The 23,646-nt window shown below is 50.1% G+C and overlaps 1 protein-coding gene across 1 annotated transcript in view; it reads left to right on the top strand.

Annotated features, from left to right (window-relative positions):
- The window catches only part of LOC139261979 (glutamate receptor 1-like), a 631,175-nt gene extending 616,807 nt beyond the window's left edge, over window positions 1–14,368 (top strand). The window contains exons 15-16 of the mRNA XM_070877138.1: window positions 2,210–2,344; window positions 14,201–14,368. Of these exons, the coding sequence (XP_070733239.1) occupies window positions 2,210–2,344; window positions 14,201–14,368 (303 nt within the window). The remainder of the gene's footprint in view (window positions 1–2,209; window positions 2,345–14,200) is intronic.
- Window positions 14,369–23,646: the final 9,278 nt, after the last annotated feature.

Below are 23,646 nucleotides of genomic sequence, written 5' to 3'. Positions count from 1 at the left end.
CTCTACCACAGAAAGTTGTTGAGGCCAATTCACTAAATATATTCAAAAAGGAGTTAGATGAAGTCCTTACTACTGGGGGGATCAAGGGGTATGGTGAGAAAGCAGGAATGGGGTACTGAAGTTGCATGTTCAGCCATGAACTCATTGAATGGTGGTGCAGGCTCGAAGGGCCGAATGGCCTACTCCTGCACCTATTTTCTATGTTTCTATGTTTCTATGATACAAAGATGGGTGGGGAAGCAAGTTGTGAGGAGGACACAAAATCTGCAAAGGGATATAGACAGGCTCAGTGAGTGGGAAAACATTGGGCAGATGGAGTATAATCTGAGAAAATGTGAGGTTATCCACTTTGGCAGGAAAAATAGAAAAGCAAATTATAATTTAAATGGAGAAAAATTACAAAGTGCTGCAGTACAGAGGGACCTGGGGGTCCTTGTGCATGAAACACAAAAAGTTAGTATGCAGGTACAGCAAGTGATCAGGAAGGCTAATGGAATGTTGGCCTTTATTGCAAGGGGGATAGAGTATAAAAGCAGAGAAGTCCTGCTACAACTGTACAGGGTATTGGCGAGGCCACACCTGGAGTACTGCGTGCAGTTTTAGTCTCCTTATTTAAGGAGGGATATACTTGCATTGGAGGCTGTTCAGAGAAGGTTCACGAGGTTGATTCCAGAGATGAGGGGTTTGACTTATAAGGGTAGGTTGAGTACGTTGGCCCTACACTCATTGGAGTTCAGAAGAATGAGAGGTGATCTTATCGAAACATAAGATAATGAGGGGGCTTGACAAGTGGATGCAGTGAGGATGTTTCCACTTTAGGGGAAACTAAAACTAAGGGACATAGTCTCAGAATAAGGGGCCGTCCATTTAAAACTGAGATGAGGAGGAATTTCTTCTCTCAGGGGGTTGTAAATCTATGGAATTCTCTGCCCCAGAGAGCTGTGGAGGCTGGGTCATTGAATATATTTAAGGCAGAGATAGACAGATTTTTGAGCGATAAGGGAGTGAAGGGTTATGGGGAGCGGGCAGGGAGTGGAACTGAGTCCATGATCGGATCAGCCATGATCTTATTAAATGGCGGAGCAGGCTCGAGGGGTCAAATGGCCGACTTCTGCTCCTATTTCTTATGTTCTTATGGGGCCCCTGCACTGTCCCTGATACACACAGGGTCCATGAGAACCCACATGTCACTCTCCCCCCATCACAGGGGCTCTTGCACTGCCAACCCTCTGTGTCTAAATTAAGACAGTAGACAGTGTTAGCCTGAACTCTCACAAGATTCAAACTGCTGTTCAATTCAGACCAATATTAATTGTAGAAAACTGATTCCGGCCCAATTCCACCACAGCATTTCTCTGCCGCTCACCTCAAAGTTCCCCCGAGCCCAGCTGTAAGAGGAAATCAGCGGTCAATCAGGAAGTACCGAGTCCCAGAGAGGATCGAAACCTTTAGGAAGGGGGAAGGACAATAATTGGGCAAGAACGAGAAATAGTTGCTCAACATCCAGCTCCTAAAGTGGCGCACTGGATTACTGAGTGACAGTACTGATCACAGTCTCCATAATCCAGAATCTGCACAGACACACCAAGGGCTCGACACCTTCTCAGTAACCTGCCCTGTCTGGTCACTTGATGAATTGTACCACTGGAGGTCAGTGTCACACCACGGCCCTGGCTGGGGTTCAATGTGTTGTCCAGTGGTTTGCTGTCTGGTTCAGGCTGGTCTTTCAAGCTCACTCGGTCCTCTGCCCCAGAGTGCCCCCTCCACGGGTGGCCAGATACCAGATCAACACCCCATTAATTCACTGACATTAATGATTAAAAGAGCCAAACAGTTATATTTTGAACAAAATTGACTGTTCAGGGAAGTGGAGCGTGTGGGCGTCTGAGGGACAGAGGTGCTTGTCTTAAATACTTTACATCTAGTGGGTGCCCAGTGCTGTTCAATGGGTGTACAGTGGGTGCTCAATGGATGCAGGTCGCTGGGCGCTGGGCATAGGGTGCTGGGTGCAGGGTGCAGGGTGCTGGATGCTGGGTGCAGGGTGCAGGGTGCTGGGTGTTGGGTGCAGGGTGCTTGGTGCTTGGTGCTGAGTGCTGGGTGCAGGGTCTAGAGCACGGTTAGCCCACGACAGAGCTGCACCATGTGATGCTGAAGCTGTGAGTTTGTTGTGAGTGTCTCTCAGTAAATGTCCCTTTTCTCACGGATTCAGGACAAGACGAGTGCGCTGAGCCTGAGTAATGTGGCGGGGGTCTTCTACATCCTGATCGGGGGGCTCGGGCTGGCGATGCTCGTGGCCCTGGTGGAGTTTTGTTACAAGTCAAGGACCGAAGCCACACGGATGAAGGTGACTAATAATTCACGGGTTCCTCACACAACGTCCTGACACAATTCAGGGGCCCGGGCGAAACCAGCAAGGTCACCGAGTGTTGGGGCGGGGAGGGGGCAAATGCTCAGTGCTCGGTGCGGAAAATGTCGCTCTCTTGGTAAAGCTGGGGGGGAGGATGGCGCTTTAACTGCGTGAGGTGGGGGCACGGGACTGTGACTGCGGGGGGCGGTGTGACGGGATGGAGGGTGACGGAGGGGGGTGTGACGCGGGGGTGTAACGGAGGGGGGTGTGACGGAGGGGGTTGTAATGGGGGTGTGTTACGAGGGTGTGACGGAGGGGGGTGTAACGGGGGGGTGTTACGAGGGTGTGACGGAGGGGGGTGTAACGGGGGGGTGACGGAGGGGGGTGTGACGGAAGGAGGTGTGATGCGGGGGTGTAATGGAGAGGGGTGTGACGGAGGGGGGTGTAACGGGGGGGTGACGGAGGGTGGGTGTGACGAGGGGGCAGAGGAGGACAAAGGGTTTGATTAGGGCAGGGAAAATGGAGTATGAGAAGAAGCTTGCAGGGAACATTAAGACGGATTGCAAAAGTTTCTATAGATATGTAAAGAGAAAAAGGTTAGTAAAGACAAACGTAGGTCCCCTGCAGTCAGAATCAGGGGAAGTCATAACGGGGAACAAAGAAATGGCGGACCAATTGAACAAGTACTTTGGTTCGGTATTCACGAAGGAGGACATGAACAACCTTCCGGTTATAAAAGGGGTCGGGGGATCTAGTAAGGAGGAGGAACTGAGGGAAATCCTTATTAGCCGGGAAATTGTGTTGGGGAAATTGATGAGATTGAAGGCCGATAAATCCCCAGGGCCTGATGGACTGCATCCCAGAGTACTTAAGGAGGTGGCCTTGGAAATAGTGGATGCATTGACAGTCATTTTCCAACATTCCATTGACTCTGGATCAGTTCCTATGGAGTGGAGGGTAGCCAATGTAACCCCACTTTTTAAAAAAGGAGGGAGAGAGAAAACAGGGAATTATAGACCGGTCAGCCTGACATCGGTAGTGGGTAAAATAATGGAATCAATTATTAAGGATGTCATAGCAGTGCATTTGGAAAGAGGTGACATGATAGGTCCAAGTCAGCATGGATTTGTGAGGATGGAATTTTTTGAGGATGTTTCCAGTAGAGTGGATGAGGGGGAACCAGTTGATGTGGTATATTTGGACTTTCAGAAGGCGTTCGACAAGGTCCCACACAAGAGATTGATGTGCAAAGTTAGAGCACATGGGATTGGGGGTAGTGTACTGACATGGATTGAGAACTGGTTGTCAGACAGGAAGCAAAGAGTAGGAGTAAATGGGTACTTTTCAGAATGGCAGGCAGTGACTAGTGGGGTACCGCAAGGTTCTGTGCTGGGGCCCCAGCTGTTTACACTGTACATTAATGATTTAGATGAGGGGATTAAATGTAGTATCTCCAAATTTGCGGATGACACTAAGTTGGGTGGCAGTGTGAGCTGCGAGGAGGATGCTGTGAGGCTGCAGAGCGACTTGGATAGGGGGTTAGGTGAGTGGGCAAATGCATGGTAGATGAAGTATAATGTGGATAAATGTGAGGTTATCCACTTTGGTGGTAAAAACAGAGAGACAGACTATTATCTGAATGGTGACAGATTAGGAAAAGGGGAGGTGCAAAGAGACCTGGGTGTCATGGTACATCAGTCATTGAAGGTTGGCATGCAGGTACAGCAGGCGGTTAAGAAAGCAAATGGCATGTTGGCCTTCATAGCAAGGGGATTTGAGTACAGCGGCAGGGAGGTGTTGCTACAGTTGTACAGGGCATTGGTGAGGCCACACCTGGAGTATTGTGTACAGTTTTGGTCTCCTAACCTGAGGAAGGACATTCTTGCTATTGAGGGAGTGCAGCGAAGGTTCACCAGACTGATTCCCGGGATGGCGGGACTGACCTATCAAGAAAGACTGGATCAACTGGGCTTGTATTCACTGGAGTTCAGAAGAATGAGAGGGGACCTCATAGAAACATTTAAAATTCTGACGGGGTTAGACATGTTAGATGCAGGAAGAATGTTCCCAATGTTGGGGAAGTCCAGAACCAGAGGTCACAGTCTAAGAATAAGGGGTAAGCCATTTAGGACCGAGATGCGGAGGAACTTCTTCACCCAGAGAGTGGTGAACCTGTGGAATTCTCTACCACAGAAAGTTGTTGAGGCCAATTCACTAAATATATTCAAAAAAGAGTTAGATGTAGTCCTTACTACTAGGGGGATCAAGGGGTATGGCGAGAAAGCAGGAATGGGGTACTGAAGTTGAATGTTCAGCCATGAACTCATTGAATGGCGGTGCAGGCTAGAAGGGCCGAATGGCCTACTCCTGCACCTATTTTCTATGTTTCTATGTTTCTATGTTTCTATGTTTCTATGTTACGGGGGGTGTGTGACGAGGGGGTGATGTGTGACGGGGTGACGGGGAGGGGGTGTGGGGGGGGCGGTGTGACTGGGGTGTGTGACAGGGGGCAGTGTGACGGGCGGCGCAGTGTGACGGTGGGGGTGTGATGGGGGGGTGATGTGTGATGGGGGTGACGGGGGGGCAGTGTGACGGCGGGTTTGTGACAGGGGGGCGTTGTGACGGGGGGGTGTGACGGGGGGTCAGTGTGACAGGTGGTGACGGGGAGGGAGTGTGGTGACGGGGAGGGGGCGTGGGGGGGGCTGTGTGACGGGGGGGTGTGAATGGGAGGCGGTGTGACGGGGGTGATGTGTGATGGGGGTGACGGGGGGGCAGTATGACAGCGGGGGGGCCGAGAGACGGGGCAGTGTGACGAGGGGGCAGTGTGACAGGTGGTGACGGGAAGGGGGTGTGACGAGGGGGCAGTGTGACAGGTGGTGACGGGGAGGGGTGTGGGGGGGTCGGTGTGCCGGGGGGGTGTGACGAGGAGGCAGTGTGACAGGTGGTGACGGGGAGGGGGTGTGGGAGGGGCGGTGTGACGGGGGGGTGTGACGAGGAGGCAGTGTGACAGGTGGTGACGGGGAGGGGGTGTGACGGGGGGGGTGATGGGGGTGGGCGGTGTGACGGGGGTGTGTGACGAGGGGGCAGTGTGACAGGAGGTGACGGGGAGGGGGTGTGACGGGGGGGTGTGACGAGGGGGCGGTGTTACGGGGTGACGGGGTGGGGGTGGTATGACGGTGGGTTTGTGATGGGGGGGCGGTGTGACGGGGGGGTGTGACGAGGGGGCAGTGTGACAGGTGGTGACGGGGAGGGGGTGTGACGGGGGTGGGCGGTGTGACGGGGGGGGTGTGACGAGGGGGCAGTGTGACAGGAGGTGACGGGGAGGGGGTGTGACGGGGGGGTGTGACGAGGGGGCGGTGTTACGGGGTGACGGGGTGGGGGTGGTGTGACGGTGGGTTTGTGATGGGGGGGGCGGTGTGACGGGGGGATGTGACGAGGGGGCAGTGTGACAGGAGGTGACGGGGAGGGGGTGTGGGAGGGGCGGTGTGACGGGGGGGGTGACGAGGGGGCAGTGTGATAGGTGGTGACGGGAAGGGGGTGTGACGGGGGGAGTGACGGGGGTGGGCGGTGTGACGGGGGGGTGTGACGAGGGGGCAGTGTGACAGGAGGTGACGGGGAGGGGGTGTGACGGGGGTGTGTGACGAGGGGGCGGTGTTACGGGGTGACGGGGTGGGGGTGGTGTGACGGTGGGTTTGTGATGGGGGGGCGGTGTGACGGGGGGTGTGACGAGGGGGCAGTGTGACAGGAGGTGACGGGGAGGGGGTGTGGGAGGGGCGGTGTGACGGGGGGGGTGACGAGGGGGCAGTGTGATAGGTGGTGACGGGGAGGGGGTGTGACGGGGGGAGTGACGGGGGTGGGCGGTGTGACGGGGGGGTGTGACGAGGGGGCAGTGTGACAGGTGGTGACGGGGAGGGGGTGTGACGGGGGGGGGTGACGAGGGGGCGGTGTTACGGGGTGACGGGGTGGGGGTGGTGTGACGGTGGGTTTGTGATGGGGGAGCGGTGTGACGGGGGGGTGTGACGAGGGGGCAGTGTGACAGGTGGTGACGGGGAGGGGGTGTGACGGGGGGGTGTGACGAGGGGGCGGTGTTACGGGGTGACGGGGTGGGGGTGGTGTGACGGTGGGTTTGTGATGGGGGAGCGGTGTGACGGGGGGTGTGACGAGGGGGTGATGTGTGACGGGGGGGGGAGTGGTGTGACGGTGGGTTTGTGATGGGGGGGCGGTGTGATGGGGAGGAGTGTGACGGCGGGGGGGGGCCATGTGACGGAGGGTTGATGTGTGACGGGGGGAGGGTGTGACAGGGGGTGGGGGGGTGAGAGATCAGCAAACACTTGCTGCCCCCCAGCCTATGGGTCACTGGGGTTCCTGTGGCACTGCCCATGGGGACTGTCTCCACGCCCAGTCTGTGCGGGTTGCCATGTTCAGTGCAGGACATGGAGACTCCAGCCACACACAACTCTCAGGTGTCCCTTTCCCCACACACATGCTCCAATCACTCCGAGTTTAATCTTTATAAAAGCTTCTGTGAAGAACATATTGCTGAAAAACCTGCTCCATCTCCCTGAGAGCTCAGTAACAATGAATAAACAATCAATAAATGAATGAATAAAACTCTGCTCCATCCTGTGGGGTGCTAAACACCACGTCCCAGGGTCCATGTGGCTGCGATTCCCATCTACGATTGATGCACATTTACTGACAGCTGTCCTTTGCCGCACAAAGTGTCTAATCTTCTCCCCGGGCCTCCTTCCAATTAGCTCCAATTACATTTCCCCGGGCTTTCATTAAATCGGATTTCATCAAATCAGATTTCAATCCGCCTGATGTACAGGGGATTGGGGTCTCATCTCTCACACAAACAGATGGTGGTGAGAACCAGAGCCACATTATGTTCACTACTTGTGGCTGGTGTTTACTCAGCAGTAGTTTTTCTCCTGACCGCAATCCAGTTGTTTTTGGACCCATGGTCAGTGCCTGTCCAAGGGAATAATACTCCCAATAATACTCCCCATCCCGGGAATAATACTCCCAATAATACTCCCCATCCCGGGAATAAGACTCCCAATAATACTCCCCATCCCCAGGAATAATACACCCAATAATACTCCACGTCCCCGGGAATAATACTCCCAATAATACTCCCCGTGCCAGGAATAATACTCCCCATCCCGGGAATAATACTTCCCGTCCCCAGGAATAATACTCCCACTAATACTCCCCGTTCGCGGGTATAACATTCCCCGTCCCTGGGAATAATAATCCCAATAATACTCCCCGTCCCCGGGAATAATACTCCCAATAATACTCCCTGTCCCGAGAATAATACTGCCCATCCCGGGAATAATACTCCCCATCCCGAGAATAATACTCCCAATAATACTCCCCATCCCGGGAATAATACTCCCAATAATACTCCCCGTCCCGGAAATAATGCTCCCAATCCCAGGAATAATACTCCCCATCCTGGGAATAATACTCCCTGTCCCCGGGAATAATACTCCCAATAATCCTCCCTGTCCCCAGGAATAATACTCCCAATAATACTCCCCATCCCCGGGAATAATACTCCCCATCCCAGAAATAATACTCCCAATAATACTCCCCATCCCCGCGAATAAAACTCCCAATAATACTCCCCTTTCTGGGAATAATACTCCCCGTCCCCGGGAATAATAATCCCAATAATACTCCCCTTCCCGGGAATAATACTCCCTGTCCCCGCGAATAATACTCCCAATAATACTCCACTTCCTGTGAATAATACTCCCAATAATACCCTCCATCCCCGGGATTAATACTCCCGTCCCTGGGAATAATACTCCCAATAATTCTCACCGTCCTCGGGAATAATACTCCCCGTCCTGGGAATAATAATCCCAATAATACTCCCCTTCATTGGGAATAATACTCCCATAATACTCCCCATTCAGGGAATAATACTCCCAGTCCCGGGAATAATACTCCCCGTCCAGGAATAATACTCCTGTCCCGGGAATAATACTCCCAATAATACTCCCCATCTCCGGGAATAATACTCCCCATCCCAGGAGTAATACTCCCTATAATACTCCCTGTCCCCAGGAATAATACTCCCAATAATACTCCCCATCCCCGGGAATTATACTCCCAATAATACTCCCCATCTCCGGGAATAATACTCCCCATCCTGGGAATAATACTCCCCGTCCCCGGGAATAATACTCCCAATAATACTCCCTGTCCCCAGGAATAATACTCCCCATCATGGAATAATACTCCTGTCCCGAGAATAATACTCCCCGTCCCCAGGAATAATACTCCCAATAATAATCCACCGGTCCCGGGAATAATACTCCCCATCCCGGGTAAAATACTGCCCATCCCAGGAATAATACTCCCCGGCCCTGGGAATAAAACTCCCCATCCTGGGAATAATACTCCCTATCCTGGGAATAATACTCCCCATCACCGGGACTAATACTCCCAATAATACTCCCTGCCCCTGGGAATAATACTCCCAATAATACTCCCCATCCCTGGAATAATACACCCCGCCCCCGGGAATAATACTCCCAACAAAACTCACTGTCCCCGGGAATAATACTCCCAATAATACTCCCCGTCCCCAGGAATAATACTCCCAATAATACTCCCCGTCCCCGGGAATAATACTCCCAATAATACTCCCCGTCCCCGGGAATAATACTCCCAATAATACTCCCCGTCATGGGAATAATATTCCCCGCCCCGGGAATAATACACCTAATAATAATACTCCGTCCTGTGAATAATACTCCATCGGTCCAGGGAAAAATGCTCCCCATCCCGGGAATAATACTCCCCATCCCTGGGAATCAGCCTCCCCGTCCCGGGAATAATACTCCCATCCAGTGAATAATACTCCCAATAATAATCCCCATCACCGGGAATAATTCTCCCAATAATACTCCCTGTCCCCGGGAATAATACTCCCAATAATACACCCATCCCTGGAATAATACACCCCGCCCCCGGGAATAACTAAAGTGACTAAAGTAAATGTTGGTCCCTTAGAAGATGAGAACGGGGATTTAATAATGGGAAATGTGGAAATGGCTGAGACCTTAAACAATTATTTTGCTTCAGTCTTCACAGTGGAAGACACAAAAACCATGCCAAAAATTGCTGGACACAGGAATGTGGGAAGAGAGGTCCTTGAGACAATCACTATCACAAGGGGGGTAGTGCTGGACAGGCTAATGGGACTCAAGGTAGACAAGTCCCCTAGTCCTGATGAAATGCATCTCAGGGTATTAAAAGAGATGGCGGAAGTTATAGCAGATGCATTCGTTGTAATCGACCAAAATTCTCTGGACTCTGGGGAGATACCAGCGGATTGGAAAGCAGCTAATGTAACGCCTCTGTTTAAAAAAGGGGGCAGACAAAAGGCAGGTAAATATAGGCTGGTTAGTTTAACATCTGTAGTGGGGAAAATGCTTGAAGGTATCATTAAGGAAGAAATAGCGGGACATCTGGATAGGAATAGTGCAATCAAGCAGACGCAACATGGATTCATGAAGGGGAAATCATGTTTAACTAATTTACTGGAATTCTTTGAGGATATAACGAGCATGGTGGATAGAGGTGTACTTAGATTTCCAAAAGGCATTCGATAAGGTGCCACACAAAAGGTTACTGCAGAAGATAAAGGTACGCAGAGTCAGAGGAAATGTATTAGCATGGATAGAGAATTGGCTAGCTAACAGAAAGCAGAGAGTCGGGATAAATGGGACTTATTCGGGTTGGAAATCGGTGGTTAGTGGTGTGCCACAGGGATCGGTGCTGGGACCACAACTGTTTACAATATACATAGATGACCTGGAAGAGGGGACAGAGTGTAGTGTAACAAAATTTGAAGATGACACAAAGATTAGTGGGAAAGCGGGTAGTGTAGAGGACACAGAGAGGCTGCAAAGAGATTTAGATAGGTTAAGCGAATGGGCTAAGGTTTGGCAGATGGAATACAATGTCGGAAAGTGTGAGGTCATCCACCTTGGGAAAAAAAACAGTAAAAGGGAATATTATTTGAATGGGGAGAAATTACAACATGCTGCGGTGCAGAGGGACCTGGGGTCCTTGTGCATGAAACTCTTTTGAGTCCTTGTGCATGAATCCCAAAAAAGTTAGTTTGCAGGTGCAGCAGGTAATCAGGAAGGCGAATGGAATGTTGGCCTTAATTGCGAGAGGGATGGAGTACAAAAGCAGGGAGGTCCTGCTGCAACTGTACAGGGTATTGGTGAGGCCGTACCTGGAGTACTGCGTGCAGTTTTGGTCACCTTACTTCAGGAAGGATACACTAGCTTTGGAGGGGGTACAGAGACGATTCACTCAGCTGATTCCGGAGATGAGGGGGTTACCTTATGATGGTAGATTGAGTAGACTGGGTCTTTACTCGTTGGAGTTCAGAAGGATGAGGGGTGATCTTATAGAAACATTTAAAATAAAGAAAGGGATAGACAAGATCGAGGCAGAGAGGTTGTTTCCACTGGTCGGGGAGACTAGAACTAGGAGGCACAGCCTCAAAATACAGGGGAGCCAATTTAAAACCGAGTTGAGAAGGAATTTCTTCTCCCAGAGGGTTGTGAATCTGTGGAATTCTCTGCCCAAGGAAGCAGTTGAGGCTAGCTCATTGAATGTATTCAAATCACAGATAGATAGATTTTTAACCAAGAAGAGAATTAAGGGTTACGGGGAGCGGGCGGGTAAGTGGAGCTGAGTCCACGGCCAGACCAGCCATGATCTTGTTGAATGGTGGAGCAGGCTCGAGAGGCTAGATGGCCTACTCCTGTTCCTAATTCTTATGTTCTTATGTTCTTATTATGTTCTTATGTAATAATACTCCCAATAATACTAACCATTCCTGGGAATAATACTCCCCGTTCCGGGAATAATACTCCCAATAATACTCCCCGTCCCAGGAATAATGCTCCCAAAAATACTCCCCGTCCCGGGAATAATACTCCTCATTCCGGGAATAAAACTCCCAATAATATTCCCCGTCCCCAGGAATAATACTCCCAATAATATTCCCCATCCTGGGAATAATACTCCCTATCCCGGGAATTATATTCCCCGTCCCTGGGAATAATACTCCCCGTCCCGGGAATAATACTCCCAATAATACTCCCCATCACCGGGAATAATACTCCCAATAATATTCCCGGGGACGCTCCCAATAATATTCCCCGTCCCTGGGAATAATTCTCCCCATCCCTGGGAATAAAACTCCCCATTCCAGGAATAATACTCCCCGTCCTGGGAATAATACTCCCCATCCGCGGGAATAATACTACCAATAATACTCCCTGTCCTGGGAATAATACTCCCTGTCCCTGGGAATAATACTCCCCGTCCCCGGGAATAATACTCCCAATAATACTCCCCATCCCCGGGAATAATACTTCCAATAATACTCCCCGTCCCAGGAATTATACTCCAAATATTACTCTCTGTCCCCGGGAATAATATTCCACGTCCCCGGGAATAAGGCTCCCCATACCCGGGAATAATACTCCCAATAATACTCCCAGTCCCCGGGAATAATACTCCCAATAATACTCCCCGTCCCTGGAATAATACTGCCAATAATACTCCCTATCCCGGGAATAATACTCACCGTCCCCAGGAATAATACTCCCCATCCCAGCAATAATATTCCCCGTCCCCGGGAATAATACTCCCAATAATACTCCCCATCCTGGGAATAATACTCCCCGTCCCCTGGAATAATGCTCCCTGTCCCGGGAATAAAATGCACCGTTCCCGGGAATAATACTCCCCATCCCAGGAATAATACTCCCCGTCCCCAGGAATAATACTCTCCATCCTGGGAATAATGCTCCCAATAATACTCCCCGTCCCCAGGAATAATGCTCCCAATAATACTCTCCTTCCCCGGGAATAATGCTCCCAATAATATTCCCCGCCCCGGGACTAATGCTCCCAATAATACTCCCCATCCCCTGGGAATAATGCTCCCAATAATACTCCCCGTCCCGGGAATAATACTCCCAATAATACTCCCTGTCCCGGGAATAATACTTCCCAATAATACTCCCCATCCTGGGAATAATACTCCCCATCACCGGGAATAATACTCCCAATAATACTCCCCATGCCCGGGAATAATACTCCCAATAATACTCCCCATCACCGGGAATAATACTCCCAATAATACTTCCCATCACCGGGAATAATACTTCCCGTCCCCGGGAATAATACTCCCCATCCCGGGAATAATACTCCCAATAATACTTCCCATCACCGGGAATAATACTCCCCATCCTGGGAATAATACTCCCCATCCCGGGAATAATTCTCCCAATAATACTCCCCATCCCCGGGAATAATACTCCCAATAATACTCCCCGTCCCCGGGAATAATACTCCCAATAATACTCCCGTCCCCAGGAATAATACTCCCAATATTACTCCCCATCCTGGGAATAATACTCCCCATCCCAGGAATATTACTCCCATCCCGGGAATAATACTCCACATCCCGGAAATAATACTCCCCATCCCCGTGAATAATACTCCCCATCCCGGGAATAGTACTCCCCATCCCCGGGAATAATACTCCCCATCCCCGGGAATAATACTCGCCGTCCCCGGGAGTAATGCTCCCCGTCCCAGGATCCCAACCACCCTCTCCAAGTACCGCCCTGATACCCCTCCCTCCCCACCATGAGATTTGTTTTCTGCCTTTCCGCCAGTTTCTTTTGCAATTCCAGCTTTTATTTGGAGTTCCTTTTCCTGGTGATCCCGGCATTTGCTGCTGTGGGAACTTTGCCAAATGAGCTCTGGGAGTCCAAATACTCCAAGTGTGAGCCCGGGGGTGAGGGAGGGAGCCCGGGGGTGACGGGGTGAGCCCGGGGGTGAGGGAGGGAGCCCGGGGGTGACGGGGTGAGCCCGGGGGTGAGCCCGGGGGTGAGGGCGTGAGCCCGGGGGTGAGGGGGTGAGCCCGGGGGTGAGGGGGTGAGCCCGGGGGTGAGCCCGGGGGTTAGGTGGTGAGCCCGGGGGGTTAGGGAGGGAGCCCGGGGGTGAGCCCGGGGGTGAGGGAGGGAGCCCGGGGGTGACGGGGTGAGCCCGGGGGTTAGGTGGTGAGCCCGGGGGGTTAGGGAGGGAGCCCGGGGGTGAGGGAGGGAGCATGGGGGTTAGGGGGGTGAGCCCGGGGGTGAGGGGGTGAGCCCGGGGGTTAGGTGGTGAGCCCGGGGGTGAGCCCGGGGGTGAGCCCGGGGGTTAGGTGGTGAGCCCGGGGGTGAGGGGGTGAGCCCGGGGGTGAGGGGGTGAGCCCGGGGGTTAGGTGGTGAGCCCGGGGGTGAGCCCGGGGGTGAGCCCGGGGGTTAGGTGGTGAGCCCGGGGGTGAGGGGGTGAGCCCGGGGGTGAGCCCGGGGGTTAGGTGGTGAGCCCGGGGGTGAGGGGGTGAGCCCAGGGGTGAGCCCGGGGGTTAGGTGGTGAGCCCGAGGTTGGGTGGGGGAGGGGGTTAGTGAGCTCAGGGGTTGAGGGGTGAAGTGTGGTGGGTTACCCACTGATTCAGTGGGTTTTGATCCTATCGCCAGTCTCTAACGCCCAGCCCTGGGGTTGGTGGGCGGGGTGAGCCCGGGGGTTAGGGGCTGAACCCGGGGATAGGGGGGTGAGCCCGGTGCTGAGGGAGAGCCCAGGGGTGGGGGGCAGTGAGCCCGGGGATAGGGGGGTGAGGGGGTTAGTGAGCTCAGGGGTTGGGGGGTGAAGTGTGGTGGGTTACCCACTGATTCAGTGGGTTTTGATCCTATCGCCAGTCTCTAACGCCCAGCCCTGCCTCTATTTGACGCGCTCTTTGTTCCCTTGTCTCAGCAGCTGTCAATAAGTGAAGCGATGAGGAGTATGGACCGGGTCCCATCCCAAGGAGGGACCGGGGAGAACGGCAGAATTGTCAGCCACGATTACAGCAAGTCTGTGCACAGCTTGCCCCGCATGAGTCACGCAAGTGGGATCAGTCTGGGCGCTACCGGGATCTCCTAACGCCCCAGCGGGGCACCGACACACCGGGACCACTCCGGCAACTCAACAAACACTTTAGGAGGACTTTTTAAATAACAATCTTCATTTTGGGAAATGTAAAAATTGTTGCAAAATCTTGTAAAGCTCCAATAATTATGAGGAGTCTCTGAGAGTAAGATTTATGTCAAACTATCCCGCGTGGGAACAGAACTGTGTCTGTTCATGTTCGGTGGACCATTGTCCCCAGTCGGTGTTTAGTATCTCTGACAGGGTTCACTATCTTGTGTTAATAGCTGTCTCTGAGCTAGTCAGAGAGGCGCTCATCCATTTACTCCCAATATGCTTCCTGTACAATTCCCAGCTCTCGCACTGGCCATAAATACTCTAACTGCATTCCCTCCAGTATTGGAGCTTTCAATTCAGAGAATCAAAGGGTGACGAGCTAATAACAAGTCCAAATAAAGAAATCAGGGTTAAATTCTGGAAAGGAAAGTCGGAGACTGATAGAGTGTGGAAGTGACGATCGGCGGGGGAGAGGGATGTTAGTATTAATGCGCTGATCGCAGATAATTACCATAAGCCAATAAAGTGAATGTTCGAGATTTTAAACGCCAATTCTTAAGGTCTTCGTTTACTTCAAGCAACTTTGCTGAATATTATTTCAAATCACCTTAAAGAGGCACAAAGTGTTTAACGTTCTTAACAACATCGCCTGCTGAAGCAGTATTTCTCTGTAGGACTCTCCTGTTAGCTATTTGCTATTTGCTGTTATACGCTGTGTATATTGTGTGTGAACGGCCCCACTCCCTGTCATTGGTGAGCTTTGTTTCTGTGTTTCCGAGACTCATTCAATAGTTAACCCTCTGTCAGCAGGCACAAGGCCGGGAGCTGGACAACACAGAACCAAGCACCCGGCGATCGCAGCTGCACTCCACAATTGTTTAAAACACTTTTATATAATTGTTTGTACAAGAACATTAAACTAATATACATTAATACCGCCTCGTTTCATGTCTGAAAACTGACACGCAAGTTTCGTCTCACAGGGTTTGGTGAGCGGTCAAAAGGCAGCAGTGTCAGCTCTGTAATAACATCTCTCTCGCTCACACTTTATTATATATTAGCATTTTTACATTTGCATAGAATCATTGAATAATAGAATCTTACAGCACAGGAAGAGGCCATTGGGCCCATCGAGCCTGTGCCGGCTCTGTGACAGAGCGATCCAATCAGTCCCACTCCCCCCGCTCTCTCCCCACAGCCCCGCACATTTTTCCTCTTCAACTATTTACCCAATTCCCGGTTTGAGAGTTACTACTGAATCTGCTCCCTTTCAGGCAGCGCGCTCCCGATCACAACAACTCGCTATGTTTCTATGTTTTTTTCTATGCTGCGTAAAAACATTCTCCTCACCTCCCCCTATGGTCCTTTTGCCGATCGCCTTAAATCTGTGTCCCTCTGGTTACCGAGCCTCCTGCCCCCGGGAACAGTGTCTCCTTATTTACTCTGTCAAAACCCCTACATGATTTTGAACACCTCGATCAAATCTTCCCTTAACCTCTGCTCTAAGGAGAACAGCCCCAGCTTCTCCACATAACTTTATGCCTCCAGCCCTGCTGCCATTCCAGTAAATCTCCTCTATACTCTCCCTAAGGCCTTGACATCTGTCTTCAAGTGTGGTGCCCAGAATTGGCCACAATACTCCAGCTGGAGCCAAGCCACTGTGTTATAAATATAAAGCCCCTGGATCTGATGGCTTGCATCCTCGGGTCTTAAGAGAAGTAGTGGCAGGGATTGTGGATGCATTGGTTGTAATTTATCAAAAATCCCTGGATTCTGGGGAGGTCCCAGCAGATTGGAAAACTGCAAATGTAATGCCCCTGTTTAAAAAAGGAGGCAGACAAAAAGCAGGAAACTATAGACCAGTTAACCTAACATCTGTGGTTGGGAAAATGTTCGAGTCCATTATTAAAGAACCAGTAGCAGGACATTTGGAAAAGCATAATTCAGTCAGGCAGAGTCAGCATGGATTTATGAAAGGGAAATCATGTTTGACAAATTTGCTGGAGTTCTTTGAGGATGTAACGAACAGGATGGATAAAGGGGAACCAGTGGATGTGGTGTATTTGGATTTCCAGAAGACATTTGACAAGGTGCCACATAAAAGGTTACTGCACAAGATAAAAGTTCACGGGGTTCGGGGTAATATATTAGCATGGATAGAGGATTGGCTAACTAACAGAGAACAGAGAGTCGGGATAAATGGTTCATTCTCTGGTTGGCCATCAGTAACCAGTGGGGTGCCACAGGGATCAGTGCTGGGGCCTCAACGATTTACAATCTGTATTAACGACTTCAAAGAAGGGACTGAGTGTAACGTAGTCAAGTTTGCTGACGATACAAAGATGGGAGGAAAAGCAATGTGTGAGGAGGACACAAAAAATCTGCAAAAGGACGTAGACAGGCTAAGTGAGTGGGCAAAAATTTGGCAGATGGTGTATAATGTTGGAAAGTGTAAGGTCATGCACTTTGGCAGAAAAAAATCAAAGAGCAAGTTATTATTTAAATGGAGAAAAATTGCAAAGTGCTGCAGTACAGCGGGACCTGGGGGTACTGGTGCATGAAACACAAAAGTTTAGTATGCAGGTATAACAAGTGATCAGGAAGGCCAATGGTATCTTGGCCTTTATTGCAAAGGGGATGGAGTATAAAAGCGGGGAAGTCTTGCTACAGTTATACAGGGTATTGGTGAGGCCACACCTGGAGTACTGCGTGCAGTTTTGGTTTCCATATTTACAAAAGGATACACTTGCTGTGGAGGCAGTTCAGAGAAGGTTCACTCGGTTGATTCCGGGGATGAGGGGGTTGACTTATGAGGAAAGGTTGAGTAGGTTGGGCCTCTACTCATTGGAATTCAGAAGAATGAGAGGTGATCTTATTGAAACGTATCAGATTATGAGGAGGCTTGACAAGGTGGATGCAGAGAGGATGTTTCCACTGATGGGAGAGACTAGAACTAGGGGGCATAAGCTTAGAATAAGGGGCCGCCCATTTAAAACTAAGATGAGGAGAAATTTCTTCTCTCAGAGGGTTGTAAATCTGTGGAATTCGCTGCTCCCAATCCTCAGGCTTTCTACTTTTTTCTGGCAACTTTATATAACTCCTCTTTGGATCTAATACTATCCTTAATTTCTTTTGTTAGCCATGGTTGGGCCACTTTTCCTTTTGTGTTTTTACACCAGAAAGGAATGGCTAACAAGGAAAATTAAGGAAGAGGCATATAAATTGGCCAGAAAAAGCAGCAAACCTGAGGACTGGGAGAATTTTGTAATACAGCAGAGATAGGGCTTAATTAGAAGGGGGAAAATAGAGTATGAGAGGAAGCTTGCTGGGAACATAAAAACTGACTGAAAAAGCTTCCATAGATATGTGAAGAGAAAAAGACTAGTGAAAACAAACATAGGTCCCTTGCAGTCAGATTCAGATGAATTTATAATGGAGAACAAAGAAATGGTGGACCAGTTAAACAAATACCAGAGGTCGAGAACTAGGGCTCACAGTCTAAGGATAAGGGGTAAGCCATTTAGGACCGAGATGAGGAGAAACTTCTTCACCCAGAGAGTGGTGAACCTGTGGAATTCTCTACCACAGAAAGTTGTTGAGGCCAATTCACTAAATATATTCAAAAAGGAGTTAGATGAAGTCCTTGCTACTAGAGGGATCAAGGGGTATGGCGAGAAAGCAGGAATGGGGTACAGAAGTTGCATGTTCAGCCATGAACTCATTGAATGGCGGTGCAGGCTAGAAGGGCCGAATGGCCTACTCCTGCAACTATTTTCTGTTTCTATGTTTCTATACTTTGGTTCTGTCTTCACGAAGGAAGACACAAATAACCTTCCGGATATACTAGGGGACCGAGGGTCTAGTGAGAAGGAGGAACTGAAGGAAATCCTTATTAGGCGGGAAATTGTGTTAGGGAAATTGATGGGATTGAAGGCTGATAAATCCCCGGGGCCTGATAGTCTGCATCCCAGAGTACTTAAGGAAGTAGCCCTAGAAATAGTGGATGCATTGGTGATCATTTTCCAACAGTGTGTCGACTTTGGATCGGTTCCTATGGACTGGAGGATAGTTAATGTAACACCACTTTCTAAGAAAGGAGGGAGAGAGAAAACGGGTAATTATAGACCGGTTAGCCTGACATCAGTAGTGGGGAAAATGTTGGAATCAATTATTAAAGATGAAATAGCAGCACATTTGGAAAGCAGTGACAGGATCGGTCCAAGTCAGCATGGATTTATGAAAGGGAAATCATGCTTGAAAAATCTTCTAGAATTTTTTGAGGATGTAACTGGTCGAGTGGACAAGGGAGAACCAGTGGATGTGGTGTATTTGGACTTTCAAAAGGCTTTTGATAAGGGCCCACACAAGAGACTGGTGTGCAAAATTAAAGCACATGGTATTGGGGGTAATGTACTGACGTGGATAGAGAACTGGTTGGCAGACAGGAAGCAGAGAGTTGGGATAAACGGGTCCTTTTCAGAATGGCAGGCAGTGACTAGTGGGGTGCCGCAGGGCTCAATGCTGGGACCCCAGCTATTTACAATATACATTAATGATTTGGATGAGGGAATTGAGTGTAATATCTCCAAGTTTGCAGATGACACTAAACTGGGTGGCGGTGTGAGCTGTGAGGAGGATGCTGAAAGGCTGCAGGGTGACTAGGACAGGTTAGGTGAGTGGGCAAATGCATGGCAGATGCAGTATAATGTGGATAAATGTGAGGTTATCCACTTTGGTGGCAAAAACACGAAGGCAGAATATTATCTGAATGGTGGCAGATTAGGAAAAGGGGAGGTGCAGCGAGATCTGGGTGTCACGGTACATCAGTCATTGAAAGTTGGCATGCAGGTACAGCAGGCGGTGAAAAAGGCAAATGGTATGTTGGCCTTCATAGCTAGGGGATTTGAGTATAGGAGCAGGGAGGTTTTACTGCAGTTATACAGGACCTTGGTGAGGCCTCACCTGGAATATTGTGTTCAGTTTTGGTCTCCTAATTTGAGGAAAGATGTTCTTGCTATTGAGGGAGTGCAGCGAAGGTTCACCAGACTGATTCCCGGGATGGCAGGACTGACATTTGAGGAGAGACTGGATCGACTGGGCCTGTATTCACTGGAGTTTAGAAGGATGAGAGGGGATCTCATAGATACATATAACATTCTGACGGGACTGGACAGGTTAGATGCAGGAAGAATGTTCCCGATGTTGGGGAAGTCCAGAACCAGGGGTCACAGTCTAAGGATAAGGGGTAAGCCATTTAGGACTGAGATGAGGAGAAACTTCTTCACTCAGAGTTGTTAACCTGTGGAATTCCCTACCGCAGAGAGTTGTTGATGCCAGTTCATTGGATATATTCAAGAGGGAGTTAGATATGGCCCTTATAGATAAAGGGATCAAAGGGTATGGAGAGAAAGCAGGAAAGGGGTACTGAGGGAATGATCAGCCATGATCTTATTTAATGATGGTGCAGACTCGAAGGGCCGAATGGCCTACTCCTGCACCTATTTTCCAAGTTTCTATGTTTCTACAACTGTTGCAATTCATGCATTCGTTCCTTAAATATTAGCCATTCCCTATCCACCGTGATGCTTTTAATGAATCTTCCCAATCTATCATAGCCAATTCATTCCTCATACCTTCGTAGTTTCCTTTGTTTAGATTTAGGACCCTAGTTTCGGATTGGACTACTTCACTTTCCATCTTAATAAGAAATTCAATCATGTTATGGTCACTCTTCCCTAAAGGACCCCGCACAACAAGACTGTTAATTAACCCCTTCTCATTGCACAATACCCAATATAGGATAGCCTGTTCCCTAGCAGGCTCCTCAACAAACTGGTCTAAAAAACCATCTCATACACACTCCAGGAATTCATCTGCCACAGTATTATTACTCTCCTCCCTTCCCCTCTTTCTCTCTTCCTCCTTCTATCTCTCTCTCCCTCCAACTCTCCCTGACTCTCACTGCATCCCTCCGTCCCTCTCTCTCTCTCACTGCCTCCCTCTCTCTCCCCGTCTCTCACTCCCTCCCTCCCTCTCTCTCCCTCCCTCTCTCTCCTTCCCTCTCTCTCTCCCTGTCTCTCACTCCCTCCCTCCGTCCCCCATCCTTCTCTCTTTCTCTCACTACCTCCCTCTCTCTCCCTGTCTCTCACTCCCTCCCTCTCTCCCCCCCTCACTCCCTCTCACTATCTCACTCTCCCTCTCTAATTCTCTCCCTCTCTCTCACTCCTTCTGTCTCTCACTCCCTCCCTCCCCTCTCTCTGACTCACTCCCTCTCTTTTTCACTCTCTTTCTCTCCCACTGTCCCTCTCTTTAACTCCCTCCCTCTCTCTCTCACTCCCTCTCTCACTCCCTCTCTCTGTCTCGCACTCCCTCTTTCTCTGTCTCTCACTCCTTCTCTCTGTCACTCACTCCCTCTTTCTCTGTCTCTCACTCCCTCTCTCCCGCTCTCTCTCACTCCTTCCCCCTCTCTCTTTCTTGCTCCATTTGGCTCTCTCACTTCCTCTCTCTTGCTCTCTCCTGCATTTTATTACCTCACTCTCTCTATCTCATTTTGCAATTTTTTCTCTCACTCCCATGTAAGTAAACCAAATATAGTGGGGAGCCAAGGGGTACTACAGTGAGGTACTTAAAGTAATTAATATCAGTAGAGAAAAAGTACTAGAGGTCCTAATGGGACTAAAAGCCGACACATCCCCTCGACCTGACGGTCTACATCCTGGGCTTCTAAAAGAGGTGGCTGGTGAGATAGTGGATGCGTTAGTTGTGATCTTCCAAAATTCCCCAGATTCTAGAATGGTCCCAGCTAATGTAACCCCGCTATTCAAGAAAGGTGGGAGAGAGAAAATGGGGAATGACAGGTCAGTTCGCCTGACGTCAGTCGGCGGGAAACCAGTCAAAGGGGAACCAGAGGATTTGGATTTCCAAAATGCTTTCCATAAGGTGCCACATAAAAGTTTGCCACACAAGATAAGGGCTCATGGGGTTGGGGGTAATGCATTAGCATGGATAGAGGATTGGTTAATGGGCAGAAAACGGAGAGTGGGATAAATGGGTCATTTTCCAGTTGGCAGGCTGTAGATAGTGGGGTGCCACAGGGATCAGTGCTGGGGCCTCAGCTATTTACAATCTATATTGATGACCGAGATGAAGGGACCAAGTGCAATGTAGCCAAGTTTGCTGACGATACAAAGTGAGGCGGATCAGTAAGACAGTTAAGACAACCTTTTTCACCCAGAGGGTGGTGGGGGTCTGGAACTCACGGCCTGAAAGGGTGGTAGAGGCAGAAACCCTCACCACATTTAAAAAGTACTGGGATGTGTACTTGAAGTGCCGTAACCCACAGGGCTACGGACCCAGAGCTGGAAAGTGGGATTAGGCTGGGTAGCTCTTGGTCGGCCGGCGTGGACACGATGGGCCGAATGGCCTCCTTCCGTGCCGTAAATGTCTTTGATTCTCTGGTTCTTTTGCTAATTATGTTTTTACAATTCTGCCCCGACCCAATGTGCTGTTGTAAGGTTTGTACTGGCCTCTCCATTTGTGGTGGTTTGTTAATCCTTGCCCTGTTGTGATGGTGGTCCCAATGCTGCTCAGGGTATCCGCGAGCCTGGAAACACGTCAATGCAAAGTGGGACTGCTGCAAATCCTGGCACTGAATTGGATTTAAAAGGAGAATAAGCTTGAGCTTGGAGTCTGATGGCAGGTTTTACAGGGACGATCGATGGCCATATGCTCATTGATAGACAGATACAGACAGTAGTGTTTATTTTTAGTGAATGGCCTGCTGTCTGCCTGACCTGCTCCGCTGTGAGCTCCCTGTGGGGAGGGAAGATGCTCATGTTCCATTTCCGTGACAACGGGCAGGTTTAGGGACATACGTAGCCGGGGCTCACAGTCACATCCTCCCCGCATCACCTCTTTCTGCTTCCTCCCTTCTGCCTAACTTTCTCTTTCGATTGATGCATGGTAGAATCACGGCAGAGAGGAGGGATTCACGGAGATAATGGCCAAGCACTGCGATGAATGCTGCTCCCGCTCTAAAGGCCTAAATCAGGGGTCAAGGCAACCAATCGGAGCAGGCACGAGGTGGCCATGTGACCTGATCCTGGTCCTATTTCTTATGTTTTGCTGTTCACTATGGCAGGAGGCAGGCACACCTTCTGTGCCAGTAATGTGGCAGCCGCTATAATGAGGCATCCAGGGCTCTCGCTTAAAACAGGCGCCACACCCTTTAAATATGTAAATAAGGAGCTAACGCCTGCTTTACATTCCCTCCCTGAAATTGGTTTGTCCTGAGCCCATCGGTAATGTATTTGCTTCATGGGTTCTTTGCTTAAGAATTCATAGCAACACATTGCTGTTGAGAACTAGTTGGTTTATTAGCAAAGGTTTAACAATCACACGACACATTACCGGTTCATCCACCAGGCTCACAACCACCTGCCCCATCGTGGATCCCCCGAATCCAACTGGCTGGGGTTTTATTGAGTCTTGTGAATGTCACGTGATGGGCTAAGCCACTCCCACCTCAACAGCTCCACCAACCCGTGAGCATCCTCACCGGGTCATACATTGCACCACCCAGCACAAATCAATCTCACGCACAATGGCTTCTGTCTTCCTCGATCAATCCAGCCACGCTTTACTGTCACAACACAGCCAGCCGCTTACTGACCAGACCTGTGCCGGGAGTGAAATTTCCCAATTTCCCAGACCCCGGGGTTCGCAGCAACATTGAGTGGCTCTTGTTGTGGCAGACATGTTGTCCCAGTTACCGATCCAACTAGAAGCAACCACAATTCTCACCAAATCAACCAATTCCATTTATACCAAATAATGTTTAAATGGTGGGAGTGAGAAACCTGCAGGAAATGTTTGGTTCTTTCACCGTTAGAGAAACAGTAAATAACTTGTTCTGTGTCAAGCAAGAGGCCAGAATTAGAGGAGCGCAGACATCTCGGAGGGTTGTGGGGCTGGAGGAGATTACAGAGATAGGGAGGGGCGAGGTCATGGGGGGATTTGAAAACAAGAATGACGATTTTAAAATCGAGGTGTTGCTTAACCGGGAGCCAATGTAGGTCAGCGGGCACAGGGGGTGATGGGTGAGTGGGACTGAGTGTGAGTTAGGGCACAGGGGGTGATGGGTGAGTGAGAATGGGTGTGAGTTAGGGCACAGGGCACAGGGGGTGATGGGTGAGTGGGACTGAGTGTGAGTTAGGGCACAGGGGGTGATGGGTGAG

This window comes from Pristiophorus japonicus, chromosome 4, assembly GCF_044704955.1.
Source record: "Pristiophorus japonicus isolate sPriJap1 chromosome 4, sPriJap1.hap1, whole genome shotgun sequence".
Classification (NCBI taxonomy): domain Eukaryota; kingdom Metazoa; phylum Chordata; class Chondrichthyes; family Pristiophoridae; genus Pristiophorus; species Pristiophorus japonicus.
Note: the sequence above shows the minus strand (reverse complement) of the source record. Positions and strands in the feature narration are given on the sequence as shown.